The 21,617-nt window shown below is 43.1% G+C and overlaps 1 protein-coding gene across 14 annotated transcripts in view; it reads left to right on the top strand.

Annotated features, from left to right (window-relative positions):
* Positions 1–41: 41 nt before the first annotated feature.
* CCDC138 (coiled-coil domain containing 138) overlaps positions 42–21,617 on the top strand; it is a 72,929-nt gene continuing 51,353 nt past the window's right edge. For 4 of the 14 annotated variants that reach the window (XR_016395323.1, XM_089922527.1, XM_089922528.1 and 1 more), the window contains exons 1-3: positions 12,906–12,985; positions 13,082–13,205; positions 15,624–15,785. Coding sequence is in view for 8 of the 14 variants with exons in the window: in XM_089922527.1 (XP_089778653.1) it covers positions 13,113–13,205; positions 15,624–15,785 (255 nt within the window). In the remaining 6 variants the exon portion in view is untranslated. The other 10 variants (XR_016395322.1, XR_016395321.1, XM_089922524.1 and 7 more) reach the window with 10 other exon arrangements.

Below are 21,617 nucleotides of genomic sequence, written 5' to 3'. Positions count from 1 at the left end.
CAGGTAGGGCGGCGGGCCGGGTGTCCGCGCGGCTGGGGAGGCGCTCGCTCCTTTTTTCACCGCAGCAGATGTAGTTTATTGCGCAGCGTTTAATGCTTGAAGTGCATAAAGGGGAGAAATAAAGTGTTGAACGTTTCGGCACTGGCGGGATGTCGTGACGAGGTGGAAGGAGGGCGGATTCTGAACGTTCGGGGAGTTCGCCTACCGCCTGCGGTCCTTAGGTACCGACCCATAGAACAGGGGTTAGAGGCACCTGCTCTGCTTGCTTCCCCGCGTCGTTGCCGGCGTCACGTGCTGGGGTGGGGGGCGGTGATGAACGTCAGTGCTTGTTGAAGAGCTGACTCGATGCCTGTTTTCTGGAAGTCTGCATTAGGGAGACAGACAGGAAATCGGTACGTAGCTTTGTTCTCCTACGTTTCGGGGTCGAGAATGAGGTCGTTGATATCTAACCTTAGTGAGCAGCCTCTGCAGTCGTCTTTCCTGTTCACAGAGGACTTCGGTTTCTGCTCACGTGGAGATGAAGCTGGTCCGTCGCTGAGATGTTACTCTGATGAGAGGAGGCGCGGCCCCGCATCCCCCCGTGGTGCCCTCAAGCGTGGGACCGTCAGTTGGCAAGGTAGCCCGAGTCCTGCTCGGGCCTCCCCTGGGCATCTCGGGAAACTAAGGAGGGTCAGGGGCTGCCTGTGTGTTTGCTTTTCTCTGAGAGGAGCCTGCTGAGTGGTTGGAGAAACTGAGTGATTGTTACTGAGAATTTGATAAAAGCACAAACCTAGCATCGTGTTTGCTGGCATAATGCAAAGTTACTTACACTGTGTGATAGATGGCTCTTCATCCAGGACCCAAATGAAGACCTTGCTCCCCACCTCCCTTTTTTTTTTTTTTTTTTTTGCGGTACGCGGGCCTCTCGCTCTTGGTTGCGGCCTCTCCCGTTGCGGAGCACAGGCTCCGGACGCGCAGGCTCAGCGGCCATGGCTCACGGGCCCAGCCGCTCCGCGGCATGTGGGATCTTCCCGGACCGGGGCACGAACCCGTGTACCCTGCCTCGGCAGGCGGACTCTCAACCACTGCGCCACCAGGCAAGCTCCCCCTTTTTTTTTTTTTTTTTTTTTTTTTTTAATTAAATAAGGAATTAGGGTAAAAACGAGTATAAGTTTGTTAGGCGGCGGTATTAACTCAGTCTGTGTCGTGTGTCTCCTGGTGCGGTGAGCACTGTGTTCCAGGTAGCAGCGAGAGAGATGGAAGAAGTCAGCCCAGGGAGCTGGTATCAATGCCTACAGTATATGTATGATGTGGTGCTGGGCTGTGAGGGGTCAGCAGTTTTGCAGAAGAGATTTTACTCTGGGTAAAACCACTGTAAAAACAATGGAAGCTAAGGTGAAATAAAGTTCTAAGTTGAATACTATTAATGCCAAAAATATGTGGCAGAAGGAAGTGCTTAGGTTTGGAGAGGGAGCAGACATTTTGAAATAACCTTAAACCATAAAGATGTGTATGTATACAAAATGAAACGTTGGGGTATTGTGGAGAGAAAAAAAGAAAGTTGTGCCTAAAGTATCTGTTAACGTGACTGATATTTTGGAGCTTGAATTGCTTCATTCTCTGATTAAACGAATTAATCCATGTAAAGGACTTAGAACAGTGTTCAGTACGTAGAGAAGCACTCAGATGCACCGCTGTTTATCATCATTACTGTTACTGCTGTTTCCTTTGGCGCTCACAAAGTCACCTAGTTGATCTGGAGTCAAGATTTGGACATGGGGTTGATCGAATATAGAGGAAGGAAAGAGAAAATTGCTGGAAGTTAATTATGAATTCATGGAAATTATTTTCATATATTTAACTGATGGTTTTATCATCTTTAAGGTAAGCAGTCTGGGTGTAATTTCAAGTTACAAGTTGAAGCTTGTGGACTGTGAATGTTTCTAACATTGGACAGTTTTTCCACAGTCCCTAGTTGTGATCTAGGGTGGAGTCGTAGAGCTGCCCAGCACAGGCTGCAGGTGTCTGTTGAATTCTTGAGATGGGGCTGGTCTGAATTGAGATGTGCTGTGAGTATAAAATACACAGCTGATTTTAAAGATGGATAAAAGATTGTAAAATGTCTTATTTTAAAATATTGATTGGGCTTCCCTGGTGGCGCAGTGGTTGAGAGTTCGCCTGCTGATGCAGGGGACGCGGGTTCGTGCCCCGGTTCGGGAGGATCCCACATGCCGTGGAGTGGCTGGGCCCGTGAGCCATGGCCGCTGAGCCTGCATGTCCGGAGCCTGTGCTCCTCAACGGGAGAGGCCACAACAGTGAGAGGCCCGTGTACCGCAAAAAAAAAAAAAAAAAAAAAAAAAAAAAAAAAATATATATATATATATATATCGATTGTATGTTAAAATGACAGTGTTTTAGATATACTGGGTTAAATATAGCATATTGTTAAAATTTCATGTCTTTTTATGTTTTCAATGTGGCTGTTAGAATTTTGTTTTTTCTTCTTGCGGCACCGAGGGGCTTGCGAGATCTTAGTTCCCCGACTGGGGATTGAACCCCGGGCTGTTGGCAGTGAGAGCACAGAGTCTTAACCACTGGACTGCCAGGGAATTCCCCCAAATTTTAAATTCTCTTTTGTGACTTGCAGTATATTCTCTTTGAACAGCACTGATCTGGAAATGTCAACGTTCAGATGATCTTTTTGGAGAGAATACCTGGGATTCTAGTTCTGCTTCACCTTTTGCTGGTTATATCACCTGTCAGTTAATTGAACTTCAGGGTTCCGTTTTCTCACCTTAAACACTATTTCTCTTAGTTACAATTAGAGAAAGCAGTGCCTGTCAGATCTGCCACACAGCAGCATCCAGGGTCAGAAGGAGGAGTGTGGAGCATCCACAGGGTGTGCAGTTTGCAGTTGAGCCTGTTTGAATGTGTAGAAGGATCTTTGTAGTGAGTTTTCAGCATCAGTGATTGGTACTTTACATTTTTTCCTTTTGCTTTTTTAAACATGTTTACTTGTTACGTTTTTCACAGTTGTTACGCTGTTAATATTTGAAAAGCAGTCTCACCTGCTTTAAATGCTATAGAAATCTTCCAGAATGCTGTGATAGAATTTTTTTTAAAGCCTAGATGAGGAACTGGATTCTCTTCAAGATTTAAAACAACAGGAAACAGAAGAAGAGTTCATTGGGAATGATCATAGGGTTAGTACCTCCGAAATAAACAAGCAGTCTTTTAAACAGATAAACAAAGGTAAGAGAAATACTCATTTTGGAACAGTCATTTAAACAGTAACTCTGTCAAGTAGGGCACATAAAGCTTACCCCATAGTAATAACCCTGGTTCTCAGGGGTCTGTATTTCTGTGTCCTGGATTTTTGTAAGCCATGAGATGGTTACTGTGCTTGTCATTAAGCTAAAGGAGAAGAAAAAATAAACTTCATGATTTTCCAGTGGAATTTGTACACTCTCAAAGTTTATCAAAAGCGCTTAATAATCAACTGAATATTTTTATAATTTCTTCAGTTCTTTTTCATGTCAGTATTTGTTAGGAAGTGAGTAAAATTATGGTAGTAGGTAGCTATTCCTTAAACATTTTAGGAAAATAGTCCAGATCACTTGAGGTCTGGCTTCCTTTGGCCCTGAGCCAGTAGTTGCTCTTTGTGTACCTGGCTGCCTATCCTAGTTTTGCCAGGCTTTCAGGAAAAGAGGCAGCTGGGGTGGTGCCCTCCCCTCTTGGCTGCAGGACCCAGCTGCCCCTGGGAGCCTCTGCGTCTCCCGCACACACAGTACACTCGCTGCTCCGTCCTTTTCATCGTTCGTCTCAGTGTGCGAGGAGCATGAAGAACACTGCCGGCTTGTGTTTCCTGCTGTGCGGTGGATTTTCCCACGGATGACCATTGAACAAGTGCTGAGTGTGTGTAAAGGCTGACAGAACTAAGGCGTCTTCAGGCTGGTGCTGGGGGGAAGGGAGCCCGAAGAGGGTGCCTCCCCTTGAAGGGCGTCTGCTGAGTGAGGGAAGGGAGACGTTTTCCTTTCTAAACGTGCCTACTTTTTGTCTTGGCTCCCCAGTCTGTCCAAGATGGGGAGTACTGTGGGAGAGCCCATCTTAAAGCCGGGGCGCTGCCCCAGCTGGAGGCCAATGCAAGGGAAAACCACCGTGCTCAGGATTAGCAGAGCGTGAGTTCTGATAGCTCAGTGCTGGCAAGGAGCGAAGCAGGAGGACCTCGCCCTCCACTGCTGTCAGGGGAGCTGGCTAGCTTTGGGCACCGTGCAGTTGACTCTGCACGTGTACCCGGCAACCCTGCAGCGTTGCTGCTGATCGTGTGACCCAGGGGAGCGCTCACCGTGGGCGCCAGGAGCCAGGTGCAGGGCCGCCTGGCCTCTGTGCAGGCAGCACCGCTCAGGTGTCCGTGCGCAAAAAACACAGCACAGGTGAAGCAGTGGAGGGTGGTGAACCTGCCACCATCGTTAATACAGCAACGTGTTATTTAACGGGGGAGGTTATAGAGGTTATGTAATTATATGATTATTTAACTACAGATGTTATATAAAGTTTAAAGACAGGCAAAACAAATAATTTTTTAAACATAAGTAGTAAAAATTAAAAAGTGAAACAATGATGAGCACTGTATTTGGGTTAGCGGTTAATTTGGTGTAAGGGAGAGAAGGGAATGTGCTCTGGAGTTTCTGAGGTAACTTTCCATTTCTTGGCCTAGGTAGTTAATCCATAAGTGCTTTCGCGCACTCATTTTTGGAGTAATCTCAGATTTACAGAGAAGTTGCAAAAAGACCACAAAGAATTCCTGTGTGGCCTTCATCCAAATTTTCTAAATGTTCACTGTTTGCTATATCATTCTTTCTCTCTGCATATAGTCCTTGAAACTTTTTAACAATACTATGAGGATACTTAAAACTATAAATTAAGTTTTTAATTTAAGTTTAATTTTCTTAGCAGTTGCTGAACCAACTAATTTGGCCTCAGATTCAAGGAACTGGACTGACTGTTGCAATGACGCTAGTGAGTCTCCTTCGAAACGTGTCAGCTCCCCAGCGTCCAGAGCCTCAAACAAGCAGGGTGTGCTTCCACGTCAGGTCAACCAGATCTACGATGAGTTACTCCAGATATACCAGAAACTGCAGGTGAGCCCTCAGGCCGAACCGAGCGTCCAGAAATGTTGATGTTGTCAGCGCCGAACATTGAGGAAACACGAACACAGTTGTTTCATTTTGTGTTAGTTAAGTGTTTATTTCCATCCCATCCTTACTGAAGAAATAAAACAGAATTTGCTAGTAAAGTATGCTTTTTGAAGTAGGTGTTCTAGATTCATTGTTTTAAATATCTATATGTAAAATGTTCTCCTGTCAGCTCTCACCAGAATTCAGTTCAGAACAGTGGCCTTTATCTTCTTTGTCTCTAAAGGATGTAATTCATGTCTTTCTCCAGCATCCTCTATGTGGGAGTACAGAAGGAAGCAGAAGTATATGTAATGACAATTTGTGTTTGAAATTCTTCTAGTTGGAAATATATATATATATATATATTTTTTTTTTTTTTTTTTTTTTTTTCAGTACGCGGGCCTCTCACTGTTGTGGACTCTCCCATTGCAGAGCACAGGCTCAGCGGCCATGGCTCACGGGCCCAGCCGCTCTGCGGCATGTAGGATCCTCCTGGACCGGGGCATGGACCCGCGTCCCCTGCATCGGCAGGCAGACTCTCAACCATGTGCCACCAGGGAAGCCCATGTCTCACTTTTTGAGCACCCGTCAAACTGTTTTCCAAAGCGACTGCACCATTTTACATCCCACCAGTGCTGCACAGGGGTTCCAGTTTTTCTGTCTTTTTGATTCTAGCCATCCTAGTGGATGTGAAGTGCTGTCTTGTGGTTCTGATTTGCATTCCCCTGATGGCTAATTGATTTCAATTTTGGACATGAGTATTTTGTGCCACCTGAAAGCACACAGGTGGAGATGTTAATAGGCAGTTTGGACTTGAGTCTGGAGCTTGGGAGAAAGAGCTGAGCACCGCAGTTTGGAAACAGTGAGTTGCGTGCGCAGTGCTTTTAGCCCCTGGGTGGATGGAACCAAGCAGAAAAAGTATGGAGGAAGAAAGCAGCTTAATCCCCAGTCTTGAGGAGCAGCAGTAATTGAAGGGCAGTGGAGGGAGTAGAGCCCGTGGTGGGGAAAGGGGACCCGGAGGAGGTGGTGTCAGGGAGGCGAGGAAGGAAGGGACCAGAGTGTGCGATGCGTGAAACCAGGGCTGGAGCGGGACCTGCGGGTTCGGTGATTGGGCATCTGGTTCATTAGGGGATGTGGGTTGAGGCCAGATGAAAGTATCAGTACATCGAGGAGTGACTGGGATGTCAAGAGGGCTCAGCAAACGTAGACAACATTTTAAAGAAGTTTGTGAGGAGGGGCGGCCAGTGGGCAGGATCCAGAGAGATTTCATTTCTGGCGCGACGGGAGTGTTGGAAATAATAGAGCACTGAGTGGCAGCAGTCTCCCCAGGAGGCAGAGGCAGTGGGAGGCTGGCCTCCCTTTGTAAGGCTGCGTCCTCGCGCTGTCTTCTGTTCCCCCATGAAGGCAGAGACCAGGCTACCTGCACAGAGGCTGGAGGAGGTGATGGATTCAGGGTGGAGGGTGGAGAAGGTTTGCATAGGCACCGTGGGGAATGCGGGGAGGTGGGAGAGGATTTCTGGGCCGCACGGGAGCACCTCTTCAGGTATGAGGCTTTCTTCTCCAGGGGAGCTCAGCTGGCTTCGGGGCAGGGAAGGTGGCTGGAGGGCATCCCAGGCGATGGGAAGGGGAGGGGTGGTGGGCATCCCAGCGGGCACGGGGAGCTCCGCGGTGCTCACCTTGCTTGCACCCCAAATTCCCTCGAATCCTCACAGTAGAATCTCACTGGTGGATCCTGCAAAGTACAGGGTTACCTGCATGCCGGTCTGGTTGTTGCTGCATCTGCGCTCACTTGGTTCCCATGCGTCCGGAACACCGTTCGATTGAGCTGCCATCTCAATGAATGAGACTCTCACTTGTACCGCTGCTACGTGTGCTTCTGAAAAACACTAAACTGCCCTTTCTATACAGTGTGGAACTGCAGCACAGCAGGAGTTTGCTGAAGAGCTTCAAAAGCGAGAACGTTTTTTGGCTGAGAGAGGAGCTGCTTTTCAGACATGAAAGTGCCTTGAATAAACTTAAAGGTGTCAAAGAAGAGGTTCTTACAAGGTTCCAGATCTTGAAGGAGGTAAGCGCGTGGCGCTGACTTTAGCGGGCAGGGCCCTCCTCCTCTGGTTTGGGCTCCCTGCTCGTTCGCATTTGCACATTTGCTCAGCCTTCCCGCCCTCACATTTTTCCTGGACCAGTTGAAGGTGGGTTGCAAAAATCAAGACCCAGCACCCTAAGTCCTTCTTCCGTGCTGTGAATTGCCTCAGAATGGGGGTGTTCTCCACACCACTGTTGAACAGGAAATGCATGCTAATTATATAATTTAACTTAAAATACATACACAGTCCACGCTCACTTTCCCAGTGGGTCCCCAAATTGTCTTTTATTGCTTTTTGTTTTGTTCTCTGATCAAGGAACTAGACAAAATGCAGGCAAATCTCATTGATTTCTCTGGATCTAGAGCAATCCACGTCACCATTTTTGCTTTTTCTGAGGCTTTTCTTTGAAGACTTTTGGCCTGTAGTCTTAAAGAGTGTGTCTTATTCTGTATTTGCCTGATTGTTTCCTAATGTTTATATTCAGATTAAATATTTTTATCGAGACTGTCAGGTAGGTTGTACGGTATTGTTCTTTGTTTCCTATCGAGAGATGGGTTACTATACGTGCAACTTATATAGAGGAGAATTTACTATTTGTTTTGAAAGCGCATGCAGTCTCGCGATGGGCGCCGTGATCAAGAAAAAGAGTAGTCCCGGCCCCCAGGGTTCCCACGTGCTCCTCGTAGCCATCCGTCCCCCCCACCTCCCCGCACCCCCCAGCAAGCACCCTCCCCCCCTCCCACTTTGCTGTCACCCCGCAGGTTTCTGAGTCTGTTCCTCTCTCCAGTCCTTTTCTTGTGCGCCCTTCAGATTTGATCACGGGATCACAGTTTCTTCTTTCATTTCCATGTTGCAGTTGATCTTGTCTAGAGAATTGTTTTATTTCTGGCATTTTAAAGTTCTAAATTTTCCAATTATTTTTAATTTTTCTCATGAGAATTTCTGTCTTTCCATTTGCATTCATTGGCATTTGGAATTCAGTTAAAAATCGCACTCTAGATCACCTAAGGGTTGGCATTTTTCTTGAAACCTAATCACATTCTTCTGGTTTTTTGTATGTGCAGTGAGTTTGGGATTGTCTTTGGGACCTTTTGGATATTATTAATTTTGTATAGATTCTGGATCCTTTCATAACACTCTGGAGAATGTTGGTTGTATGTGTTCATTTCTTAAGCAGTGAGCCCGGTGGGTTGAGGCTGAGTGTTTTCTCACCGTGTGGGCTGTGCCCCCCTCGCTCGGTTTCCAAAGCCTGTGCTGTTGCTCTGGAGCCTGTCATGCAGGCACCGCTGGGGGTTCTCAGCCTTTGCTGTGATGCTCTGGGTCTTTAAGGTGCCTACACACAGTGGGGCTGTTTTTAAACTGAACTCCTGTCTCTGCCCCTTTGCTCTGCTGCTTTCGCCGACTCAGGGCTGATCCAGATTTGAGCACATTCCTTGGCTCCTGGGGTCCCCTCTTCCTGGTTTCCCAGCCCTGAAAAGCAGTTTCTCTCCAATTAGCAGTGTCTGGGGCCTGCCCTGGGGCAAGACTGCAAGGGAAAACGAAACCCAGGAAACTTCAGCCCCTTGATGGTTTCTTCTCCAGGTTTTCCCTCCTTTCTACTATTCCCTGCTTTTGTTTCCCTTTGACATTCCTTATGTAGTTGCTTTTTTGTGTTTTGTGTACGGTTTTTAGTTGTAATTAGTTGTAATCGGTAAGAGAGGCAAGAGTGCACTGGGGCTTATCCGGAAATGGAACCCACGTCATACATTTTTAATCTCTTCTGGAGGTGGAAGATTTGTACAGTGAGAATGTTAATCTAATTTTTAAAATACATATAGTATATGTGACCATATCCTAAGTTATTTAAGGAGTCATTTAATGTAATAATAAAGTTGCATAAAGCTAATTTTTTTCACAAGCTTGGATTTTTAAACAGGGCAAAAGAATGAATGCTTGGATTCTCAGCGCTCTCCATCCCAGTTTTAGCCTTGATATTTTTCTCTTTGGATTTGTATGCTACTTGTAATAAGTATAAAGCTAACGGCTTTATTTTAATGGGAGCTAGATGATTACTTGAAAGAAGGAAATTAACTCAGTTTCTTGATTTCCTGTGGAAACTTGCTTGTTTTAATACATTACGCATAAATTTGAGAGTAAAAGGTGAAAGAAACTATATAAGTATTCACAATTTAAATCTAAAAGTGCTCTCATTTAAATGGAATTAGAGGGGAAATTGATTTTAATCATTTATAAAACTGGTTAAGGAAAGTCGAATAGTTTGGGGCTCAGGAAATTTTATTATGTATTTAAGTTTCTTGAGATGTACAATTTTAGCTAATTTATGAGAACAAGAAATTAGTTTGTTCTGTCTGTGGAATATTACTTCTACTCCACAAGGGTAATTTAAACCTTAAATTTTAATTCACAAAGCTATGAATAGCTAGTCTCTGAAAAGGATCAGAAATCCTTCATTGTTTTATCATTCCATGATGTCAAATAGAAATTATTTCAGTGTGTTTCTGTTGTGGATTTTTCTGAGCAGAAACAGAAAGTAGCCTTATTGCTAATTAATTTGTGTAATATGTTTTAATAGGTATTTAACATATGCTTTTAATGCTTTGTTATTAGTTTGGTTGATTATACAGCTTTTATAAATCATTTGCATTATTAGTCGTTATGCTTAAATACACTGATTAAAGTCCATGTGATTCAAGGAGTTTTAATTTTTAATTAATTTATGTTCAGTGGCATTAGTGACGTAGAATCTGTACTTTTTCCCTCCTAGCAACATGATGCAGAAGTTGAGCACTTAACTGAAGTTCTTAAGGAAAGAAATAAAGAAAGCAGGAGGCTAAGGTCCTCTTTTGATGCATTGAAAGAATTGAATGATAGCTTAAAAAAACAGGTAAGACCTATTTTATCTATATTAGATTCTAAGACATTCTTAGAACTATATAGATTAACAAATTGTAGGTCAAAATCTTAGAACATATTCTGGCTAGAGAAAACCTTGATTACCTTTATTTGTTACCTTTATTATAAGATACTTCCAAACATAAATAAAGTATTATTAAGCTTTTGGTTTCTCATCATCTATTCTGACAACCAGCTGAGACGTTTGACAACTTGAAATTTTTTAAACTATTAAGAGCAATGACGAGATTAAAAACAAGCAAAAGAAAAGCTGCTAACCTGGGTACTTTAGGCGCTGGTTTGTAGCTTTGTGCTGTTCTTGCACCTGCTGCTACACACCACTCTTTGTTTTTGGAGTGTCTGTGATGTGTTGATCCTGTGCTGGGGAGTGTGAGCTCATGCCCACTGTGTCACGGTGCGCTGCCCTTACGTGTGTAAGTGGAGTGTGAGCTCACGCCCACTGTGTCACGGTGCACTACCCTTACGTTTGTAAGTACTGTGGTTTAGCTCCGTGCTTAATAATACTCAAGTTGCACCAAATTCTTAGGAGTTGTACTTTTTTTTTTCACTTCCCTTTGCCAGTTTTTGCCTGAAAGACGTGAAAGTGACGGGCTCTGTGGAAGAGGGACAGGAGAGTGATTGTGTGTGTTCGTGGGGAGGGACGCATAGATGAGCAGAAGCAGGTGAAGCTCGTCACTTTAGTGGTTAAGGCCTTGGGCTGGGGAACTTCGTGGGTTCCAACATGTTGGTGAGCTCGTACTCTGAGAGAGAACTGGGCTCCTGGAATCCCTTGGCTAGCTGTGTGCTCTTCACTACTTGTTACGACCTTTCCCCTTGGCAGTGACAACTAGGTCCCCCATTTCTCACTTCACCTGATGACCTGGCTTCTCTGAATCAGGTCTGACCTCCCACAATTAGCGTGTGAACTTGACTCACTGTTGTCTGGAAGCCTCCTTATCCTGGAGAGACTGCCTTTTCCCATCACAGTCTCAGGCGAGCACTCTTTTTTGAGAAGGGTTTCTTTAACTGCTAGTATAGGTGCATTGTTGCCCATACCTGTCTCTTAGGTGGATATAACCCTTGATAATCTTGCGTGTGTTTGATGAGTGTGTGGAGACGGGAAGTGTGCATTATTACGAGTTTGAACCTATTGATAGGAGTGGGGAAAGGTTGGAAAATTCACAAGAGAGGCATGTGGGACATAATGAAGAAGTTTAACACGGGAGTTCCAAAAGTAGTTAATAAGGCAAAAATGTAATATGTGAAGAGGTGATGTCCAAAACTGGTGAAAGATGCCAACCTGTAGATTCTAAGAAATTCTGTTAACCCTAAGCAGGGTAAATATTGAGGAAAACCATATAGGCACGCTATTTTAAGACACGAAGATTTTAGATAAAGATAAAATCAGAGAAAAATAAGACACCTTACCTTCAAAGAAGGAGCAGTAACTAACTTTTGGCTAACTTTTGGCTAACTTTTAAGGAGGAAATATCATGTACCTTATTTACATAAACAGAAAAAGAGAAATGCTCCCTTTTTTGTTGTATGAGGCCAGCATAACCTTGAAACGAAACCTGTCAAGAACATTACAAGAAAAAAAAAAATGCAAGCCAGTCTCCCATGAGTACAGATGCAAAAATTTTTAATATCAGCAAATTGAATCCAGAAGTACACAAAAAGTATAGTACAACTCAGTGGACTTGGTCCAGGAATACAGGGTCATTTATCATTTGAAAATTAACACATCATCTGATAAAAGGAGAAAAATCGTATAATTCCTTGATTTAAAATTCAGCACGAGCCCAAAGATAATAACTAGTAATAGAAGAGAACTTAATTCTCATAGAGTACCTACAAAAAAAAAAAAAAAAAACCAACTTCTGAATCACACTTTATGTAAGTTATTGAAATCTTTTCCCTTGAGATCAGAACAAGATAAAGGTGCTCACTGTTACTGTTTTGTTGAACTTTGTGCTGAAGTCCTGGTCAGTGCAGTGAGGAGAGGAAAGTCAGGGTCGGGAAGGAAGAAATAAGAATTATCCTCCGATGACATGATTATGCACAGATGTAGTAAGTAACCAAGTGAGCATACAGACAAGTTATTAAACAAATTTAGGAGAATCTTTGGGTATAAGTTCAGTATATAAAATATCAAGTGTATTTCTGTATATCAACAATAATCAGGTAGTGAATGTTTATTGAAAGATACTATGGGTAGTAGCATCAAAAAGCGTTGGCTATCCAGGAATAAATCTAAAGAAAGATTATACATGTATAAAACGTGCATACTGAGGAGTGCAAAATGTTAATTAAAAGCAACTAAAGAGGACCAAAATAAGTTGAAGGCTATGTTATGTTCAGGGATGAGAAGACTCAATATGGTAAAGATGTCAGTTTTCCTAAATTAACAGATACATTTACTCCAATCGCAGTAATTCGTTATGGTGATATTTAATGATTGGTACACTTTTCTGTACATACATTATACTTCAATAAAAAGTTCAACTAAAAGACGTTTCCTATTAAAATGTATACGTGTAAGATGTTAGGAGACTTGCACATTTTTCATAGAATGAAGTAAACTTTCTTGGAAACTCTTAATGTTTTAGGACCAAATGGTGGTTTTAGCTGTGATCTTTAATCATGGACGCTACTTCTGTCTGTTACGTTATGTTGCTTGGTAACACAGACTAGATAAGATGGTACACTGGGAAAACTTCAGTAGGAAATCGGCTTGAGGTTTCTATTGAAATATCTAATGTTTTCCTACCTTAGTTAAATGAAGTAAGTGAAGAAAACAGGAAGTTGGAGGTTCAGGCTAAGAGAGTTCAAGCTCGTTTAGATAATTTACAGGTAAGGTACCTGCTCTTCTCTTGAGACACAAGTGAAATTTAAAATGACTGCCTTTGGACTTTCTCACTTTTAACATAATTTTCTTTTAATTCACAGAGATGTACTGTCACAGAGGAAGTATGAGTTTATGACAATACAGAGATTGAAAGGAAATCCCCACGCCGCTCACGAAGCAAAAAGTTTAAAACAGGAAAAAGTACCAGTTTCAAAACCTCACAAGGTATGATATGATTTCTCCATTGGAAAACCAGGACATTTTTCTCTTCCTTATTTTTTTTTCCCTTTAGCAAACATTCTTCTTAGTGTGAAAGGATTCACTGTGATAATTTCCTTGTAGAAAAGTATTGCTATAATATTTCAGATATGCTTTTGTTTGCAAAAACAGAACGTTTAGCTGCTAAGAATATTCATGTATAAGGCTTTTTGGGGACATGTATTTTCATTCCTCTTGGAAATATAGCCAAGACTGGAATTTCTGGGTCATAAGGTAGAGGTATATTTAATTTGGGGGGCAGCTGCCAGTTTTCCAAAGTGGTTGTACCATTCATACTCCTGCTAGCAATGTGTGTATGACAACTTGGCTAAAAAGTTTGCTGTCAGGTTTTATGGCACCAAAAAACATTTGGTGTTTTCAGTCTTTTTTATTTTGACCTTTCCAGTGGGTGGGTAGTGATACCTCACTGGGCTTCAGTGGTTTTGATAAATGCTGTAGTTTTTCATAAAGTGAACTGGGCGGATGGCCTTGTTTAAGGATGGCAACGGGAGCCCCAGCAGCAGAGGCAGGAGCTGCCGTGGGACGGGCAACGTCTGGCCTGTGACGGGCCGGCGCGGATCAAGCAGGAGCCGCCGCGCTCCCAGCCCTGCGCAGGGGTCCACGCACGGGACCTCATTGACGGAAGGCCGGGGACCTCGTCCGTCCACAGGGCCAGGCCTGGGGGAGCTGCTTGTGCCAAGCTCTCGGGGCCCTCGCTTGGCGGTGCTGCAGGGTGTCAGCAGGGAGGTGCCGCGGCTCTGGGCCGTGCTGCCGAGAGCACAGAGGACCCGGCCTGTGTCCCCTCCGGCACCTGCGGTGGGAGGTCAGCTCGGGGCGGGCTGTCAACGTGGGGCGGATAGGGAGCCAAGCCCACAGCATCGCTGGCCCGGCCTCCGCGTCTCGTCCAGGAGGAGCACAGCAATCACAGCAAGGGTGGCAGCACCGGCCGCATGGCTCTCCCGGGGGCTCCAGTCCCAGGGCCCCCTTCTGACCTGCAGGGACCCCTCCTGGGCCCCACATTGTGCTGCCCTAGCCTGTGGCCGCCCCGCCTGCCCTCACCTCTACCAGGCCCCGGCTGTGCACAGAGGGTTTAGTGGTTGGAAAAGATCCTATTTAACTCCCCCGCCTCCTTTTTCCTGTCATGGATGCTGGCTGTGAAAAAGAAATTTTTTTTTTAATTAATTAGTTTATTTTATTTTTGGCTGCATTGGGTCTTTGTTGCTGCGCGCGGGCTTTCTCTAGTTGCGGCGAGCAGGGGCTACTCTTTGTTGCGGAGCGCAGGCTTCTCACTGCAGTGGCTTCTGTTGTTGCGGAGCACAGGCTCTAGGCATGCGGGCTTCAGTAGTTGTGGCACGCAGGCTCAGTAGTTGTGGCGCACAGGCTTAGTTGTTCCGCGGCATGTAGGATCTTCCCAGACCAGGGCTCAAACCCGTGTCCCCTGCATTGGCAGGCAGATTCCCAACCACTGCACCACCAGGGAAGTCCCATGAAAAACATTTTTTAATTAAAAACAAATAATAAAGTAAATTGGAAAAAGTGGAGATTTATACTCAGGTTAGTCAAGATGATTGCAGTTTTCATCAAAAGTTCCTATCTGAGGAAAATTGAGAAGGTTAAAAGTGACTCTTGGTCAGAATAGTATAACTTTGTTTTCATTCATCTGATTCTGTTTTTGTGGATCGCTGTCTGCTTAATTTTGCCTTTTATTAATTTGCTTTTGTATTTCTCTGTCTAAAATTAAATCTAGCGTAGCTCCCGTTGAAGGAACATGTGTGATAAATGTTGAATTGAAGTGACTGAAAGTGATTTGAAGGAACATGGAAATCAGCTTAGTTGAATTTATAGTTTCTTATGGCAGTTTGCTCTTGTTTTCCTCCCATTTTGGTGGACTCTCAGAGAACAGGATTTCCAGGAAACATTTTCATACCCTATTTGTAGAATGTTACGGTGTAAAGGAAAAAGAAGATATGAAGTTTCATGGTGGAAATGGTTTAGCTTTTGAGACCTTTAAATTTGTTAAAATCTATTAGTTATGGTGGCTCATGCTCTTGAGTTAAGGCCAATTTTACTCTTCTCCATTATCAAACTTGGGTAAAGAATTTTAATGAAAATTCTCTCTTTTGGTTACAAGGTGCAGTTCTTTCAATTTCCTTGTTATGGTGGGTTTCTCCCCTTCTGTCAACCAGCATTTAACATGTTTCTAATATTAATTAGAGAGATTTGATTTGGAATTTCTTTCATTTGTAGAAGATTTGTCATCCAATACATGTTTTAGTGTTTTAGATAAATGATGCCATAATCACCTACCAAATTTAAAACTTGCCTTTGAAGTTTTAGGAGGCTGTGAATTGAAAGAAGTGCTTGATTTAGTTTTTTTGCATATAGGTACCACTTAATGGACAAGCTTATGAACTTTTAACTGTCTTCATGGACTGGATTTCGGATCATCACCTTAGCAAATTGAAACATGAAGAATCTAGAATGGATGGTGAAAAGGCACTACCCACATTTGCTTCTCAGAGAAATGATATTCAGAAGTGTGTGAAGGTTTGTTTTTTAATTTGAAATATATGACTCAGTAGACACGAAAATTGAAAAAGTGGTACATTTTACAAGAGAAAAAATATTGAAAGTATTTTTGATAGAAAGTTGATTATACCAATAGTCAGTTCTAAAAAGATTCATTTCAGACTTAATTCAAATTAATTCATACTTATATTTTTTGTAACATGATGGGAATTTCTTTTTAAAGGCAGACCAGAAATTGAAAACCTACTCCAAAAATGGCAAAATAGTTGTGTATCAGAGTTAGGCAGATAATCAGTGATAGGAACAATTCCTGATACACATCATTTTAGGATCCAAATCCCACTAAAATAATTTTATTTTGCCTTTTGTCATGAAGGGTTAAATAGTATTTTCAAGGGGCTTCTCATTAACAAAGAGCAATGACCATTTTCTTAAATTACAGACATTAATTTGGATGTTGATACTCAGGATTTTCAGTCAGTATAAATTGTCGTTAGAGGTTGACGGTTGCATTCTACAAGAAATACATTAGAACCCTGAAGAGTGGATATCTAAAGTTGTTTGTTTGGTTTAACGAATTAATAAATACAGGCCAGGGTTTCATTTGAGGAAATTATTTCCGGTTTTCATCCTTACCTAAAAAGTTTCTTCTAAATGCTTTTTGTGCTAGGCAGGATAATGGCCCCGGAGACGTTCATAACCTAAGCCCTGGAACCTGTCAGTGTGTCACGTTTACAAGGAAAAAGTAAGTTAAGGTTACTAATCAGCTGACCCTGGAGCAGAGATTAATCAGGATGATCTGGGTGGGTCCAGTCATCACGTGCGCACTTCAGGCCAGACGAAAGAGGCAGAAGAGTAGGTGAGACACTCAGTGCATCCTCGCATCCTCAGTGGCTTTGAAGATGAGGAAGAGGGGGCTTCCCTGGTGGCGCAGTGGTTGAGAGTCCGCCTGCCAATGCGGGGGACACGGGTTCGTGCCCCGGTCCGGGAAGATCCCACATGCCACGGAGCGGCTGGGCCCGTGAGCCATGGCCGCTGAGCCTGCGCGTCCGGAGCCTGTGCTCCGCAATGGGAGAGGCCACAACAGTGAGAGGCCCGCGTACCGCAAAAAAAAAAAAAAAAAAAAAAAAAAAGTGAAGTTTGAGTCAAAACATTTTTTTAAACTTTTATGCTTCAAACTATACTATCTTGAGAGTCAAAGGCAACCCAATGAATGGAAAAAATATTTTTCAAATCAGATCTGATAAGGGACTTCCATCTTGAGTATTTAAACAAAAACACCTTACAACTTAGTAATTAAAGACAGCCTAATTGAAAATGCTCAGTGCATCTGAACAGACGGTTCTCTAACACTCACCCAAGTGGTCGATAAGCGTGTCCGACGATGCTCAGCAACGTTAGTAATTTGGGGAATGCAAATCCGAGTCACTTTGTTTTGTCACTTCACACCCCCTGGGATGGCTAAAGTAAAAAAGCCAGAGGATCTCAAGCATTGACCAAGATGTGAAGAAATCGGAACTCTCGTGCGCTGCTGGTGAAGATGTAAAAAGGTGTAGTAGGAACTTCGGAAAATAGCCTGGCAGTTCCTGAGAAGATGAAACATGGATTTACCAGACGAGTCAGCTGTTCCACTCTGAGGTGTGTACTCAAGAGAAAGGCAGACGTGTGCGCACATAGATTCATACGTGAATGTTCATGGCAACATGACGCACGATAGCCAACACGTGGAGACAACCCAGATGCCCATCAGCTGACAGATGGCTCAGTAAAATGGTGTATGTAGATTGTGGAATATAATTTGGTGGTAAAAGAGGATGATGTATCCATGCATACTACAGCGTGAGTGAACTTTGAAAATATTGGAAGTGAAAGAAGCAAGTCACAAAAGACCACATATTGTGTGATTCCATTTATATGAAAATCCTGGAACCGTGTAAATCAGTGTAGAGAAAGTAGCCGAGTGGTTGTGAGGACAGGATGTGAGATGCCTGCTAACGGTTGGGGTTCTTGGGGGGGAGGGTGATGGAAATGTTCTCAAACGGATTCTCACGATGGTTTCACAGCTCGCTGAATATACTGAAAATCACTGAGTTGTACCCTTTACATGGGTGACTCGTATGGTGTGTGAATTATATCTCACTAAAACGATTACCAGCAAATTCACCACCGCCGCCGTGAAAGGCGGGAAAGACACCAGGTCCGCAGGAGGCGCTCTTGCTCCTGGCGTCCCCTGGGTCCTTAGACCTGGGACACTCCGCCTGCCTCCTCCCCCTCCCCTCGCTTCCCCTCCCCAGCTTCATGCTGGTAACCTGGTGAACTTACTGAATATCTCACACTTCTGATTTTCCTGCGTGCTTCCTCGTGTTATGTACCTTGTTTGTGACAGAAGCACTTTATACATAGTTCTGTGTACTTTATCTTGTATACCTATGTGTGGTCCCAGTTGAAAGATTTCTCTCTGCAACGGAAGACTTTCCTTCCTTACCAGTTTTAAATACTGTAATTTAAGGGTGGTGGAATTAAGAATACAAAATGTTCCTGTGATTATGACCTTAACAGAGTAGGTGGTTATCAAATTCTGTTCATCCACAAAAGTACTCAATTTCGGGTGTCTGTAAGTTTTCAGTTTTGCTTGAAATTTCATTCTAGAAAATAACTAAGACTAGGAGGAAATTAATGAAGAGCTTTCAGGAGAAAATAGCTTCAGGTTTATGCTTTGAAAGGGTCGTGTCTTCTGTGATGCGGCAAGAGGGTCGAAGAGATGCAAGAGTGGGTCTGGAGGACACTTAGGAAACGCAGGTGGTTCAGGGGAAGGACAGTGTGGCTGTGAGCTGGAAATGGGCCATCTAGAGAATGTTTAGGGGGGAAGATTGACGAGACTGGTGATGGATCCCGTATAAAAGGTGGGCTCTCAGGGTTGGCACCCAGGCTCCTGACTTTGCACCGGGATGAACGTTGGTCGCGTTCACTGCAAGTAGGAAATACTACACGAGATCTGGGTTTGAGCTTCCACTGTTGGTAAGGTAGTTTTAGACGAGTTGAGTTGCAGACACTGGAGTGCGTGTGTGGGTGTGGGTGTGGGTGTAGGTGTGGCTCTGGGGGCTGGGGCTCTGCGGAGAGGCCTGAGCTGGGCGTGTGGACGTGGGGGTTGTGAGTCCGGACTGGCTAGCGCTGAGTCGAGGAACTCCGGTATTTAATGGTCAGGTGAATGAGGACCAGCCAGCAGGAGAGAATGGTAGTGGCGCGAGAAGTAGGGGAGAGCTGGGTGTCGCGGGAGAAGTCGGTGACACAGAAGCCAGGGTGGGGTGTTTCCGGAGGAGTGCGTAGGTCATATATGTCCTTCCAGACTCAGAGGTTTATCTTTATACCTTATTTATCACATCTGGGGTCCAATTACATATGGTTCTATATCCTAGCTTTTATTAATTTTTTTCAAACATTCTTTTCTTGCCATGTTTTTTTTACATCTTTATTGGAGTATAATTGCTTTACAGTGGTGTGCTAGTTTCTGCTTTATAACAGAGTGACTCAGTTATACGTATACATATGTTCCCATATCTCTTCCCTCTTGCGTCTCCCTCCCTCCCACCCTCCCTATCCCACCCCTCTAGGTGGTCACAAAGCACCGAGCTGATCTCCCTGTGCTATGCAGCTGCTTCCCACTAGCTACCTGTTTTACGTTTGGTAGTGTATATATGTCCATGCCACTCTCTCACTTTGTCACAGCTTACCCTTCCCCCTCCCCATATCCTCAAGTCTATTCTCTAGTAGGTCTGTGTCTTTATTCCCGTCTTACCCTAGGTTCTTCATGACATTTTTTCCCCCTTAGATTCCATATATATGTGTTAGCCTGTGGTATTTGTCTTTCTCTTTCTGACTTACTTCACTCTGTATGACAGACTCTAGGTCCATCAACCTCACTACAAATAACTCAGTTTAAAAACCCTGCAGAAAGTAGGCATAGGGGGAACTTTCCTCAACATAATAAAGGCCATATATGACAAACCCACAGCCAGCATCGTCCTCAATGGTGAAAAACTGAAACCATTTCCACTAAGATCAGGAACAAGACGAGGTTCCCCACTCTCACCACTGTTATTCAACATAGTTTTGGAAGTTTTAGCCACAGCAATCAGAGAAGGAAAAGAAAAAAAAGGAATCCAAATCGGAAAAGAAGAAGTAAAGCTGTCACTGTTTGCAGATGACATGATACTATATACATAGAGAATCCTGAAGATGCCACCAGAAAACTACTAGAGCTAATCAACGAATTTGGTAAAGTAGCAGGACACAAAATTAATGCACAGAAATCTCTAGCATTCCTATACACTAATGATGAAAAATCTGAAAGAGAAATTAAGGAAACACTCCCATTTACCATTGCAACAAGAAGAATAAAATACGTAGGAATAAACCTACCTAAGGAGACAAAAGACCTGTACGCAGAAAATTGTAAGACTGATGAAATAAATTAAAGATGATACAAACAGATGGAGAGATATACCATGTTCTTGGATTGGAAGAATCAACATTGTGAGAATGACTCTACTACCCAAAGCAATCTACAGATTCAATGCAATCCCTATCAAACTACCACTGGCATTTTTCACAGAACTAGAATGTACCGCTATGGTCTTAATCTTTCAGCAAAATGACATACTGTTGAAGCAGCGTTCATAAATACCTTTTTTAAAGATTTGCATTATTTTTATAAGTTGACATTAATTAAGATATTTATGAAAGACAGACATATAAAGAGGAAAGTAAATATCACTCCAGTTACTGAAATCTCACTGTTAATATTTCTAAAAAATATCTTATCTCTTTTTCAATATAAATTCATACAGACATATTTTATGTAAGTGGAATCTTATTACACTTTTTGTAACCTGCTTTTATAACCTCAGAATATGCCATGGCAATAAATATAGATGCCATTATCATTTTTAATGGTTATATATGCACCATAAGTTTATTTAACCATTTAAGATTCAGAGTGTGTTTTTATAGGTTAATCTTAAAATCCTAGATGTGCCATTGCTGGGTCAAGGGAATAGATATGTAATGTTTCAAACACATATTTCCTAATTGTGTTACATACGGTTTTAAAGTGAAGATTTTTTGTTAGAGAATTCTTTTTCTTCTTTTGGAAAAAGATCATTTTTGGAAAATTGTGGTAATTGATTTCAGGCTTCTAAAAATAGTGTGTGTTTGTATTTTCCATCATTTTATCTTTAGCTTTTGCCTGTGATGACAGAGCAGCTACAGTGGATGCCTTTTGTGAATGCCAAGCTTCACGAGCCTTTTGTAAAGTTTATATATTGGTCTCTAAGGCAGCTCGATGCGGGAACACAGGTCATTGGTGAACGGGAGTCTGTCTGCAAGTAAAACCCTTTTGCTCTTGATCTTACTGTCTCACAGCTTTCCCCACACGTCCTGTTCTGCTTTGGGACTTTTCCTCACCTCCCTTGCTTTGTTCACCACTTTCTCTTCTTTCCCCTTTTACTATCCTATTTCTCAATGGTGTAGATCGGATTCAGGGTGTAACATTGTTTTTGAGTTTCAGAATTGTGTAATAAGGAGTTTCACTGTGTTAGGTTATTGTTGAAACCAACTGCTCCCCCCCCGCCTCATTATTTATTTTATAGTTTTTCATATTCTTCTGAAGGTAACAGAAATTGGTTTTTTGTCTTTATGCCGGTAAACACACACTAGCTAAATGGAACAGTGATTATTAGGATAACCTAATCAAAGAGGGAAAATTATTCCAGCATCTTATAAAATGAAGGCTAGGTGTTACCAGCTCATGTAAGGGTTATTTAATCCAAATATGACGTGCATATATAACCA

The sequence above is a fragment of the Delphinapterus leucas genome, chromosome 13 (genome assembly GCF_059928025.1).
Source record: "Delphinapterus leucas isolate spDelLeu-1000000601 "Yukka" chromosome 13, BTC_Dleu_Yukka2, whole genome shotgun sequence".
In the NCBI taxonomy this organism is placed as follows: Eukaryota; Metazoa; Chordata; class Mammalia; order Artiodactyla; family Monodontidae; genus Delphinapterus; species Delphinapterus leucas.
Note: the sequence above shows the minus strand (reverse complement) of the source record. Positions and strands in the feature narration are given on the sequence as shown.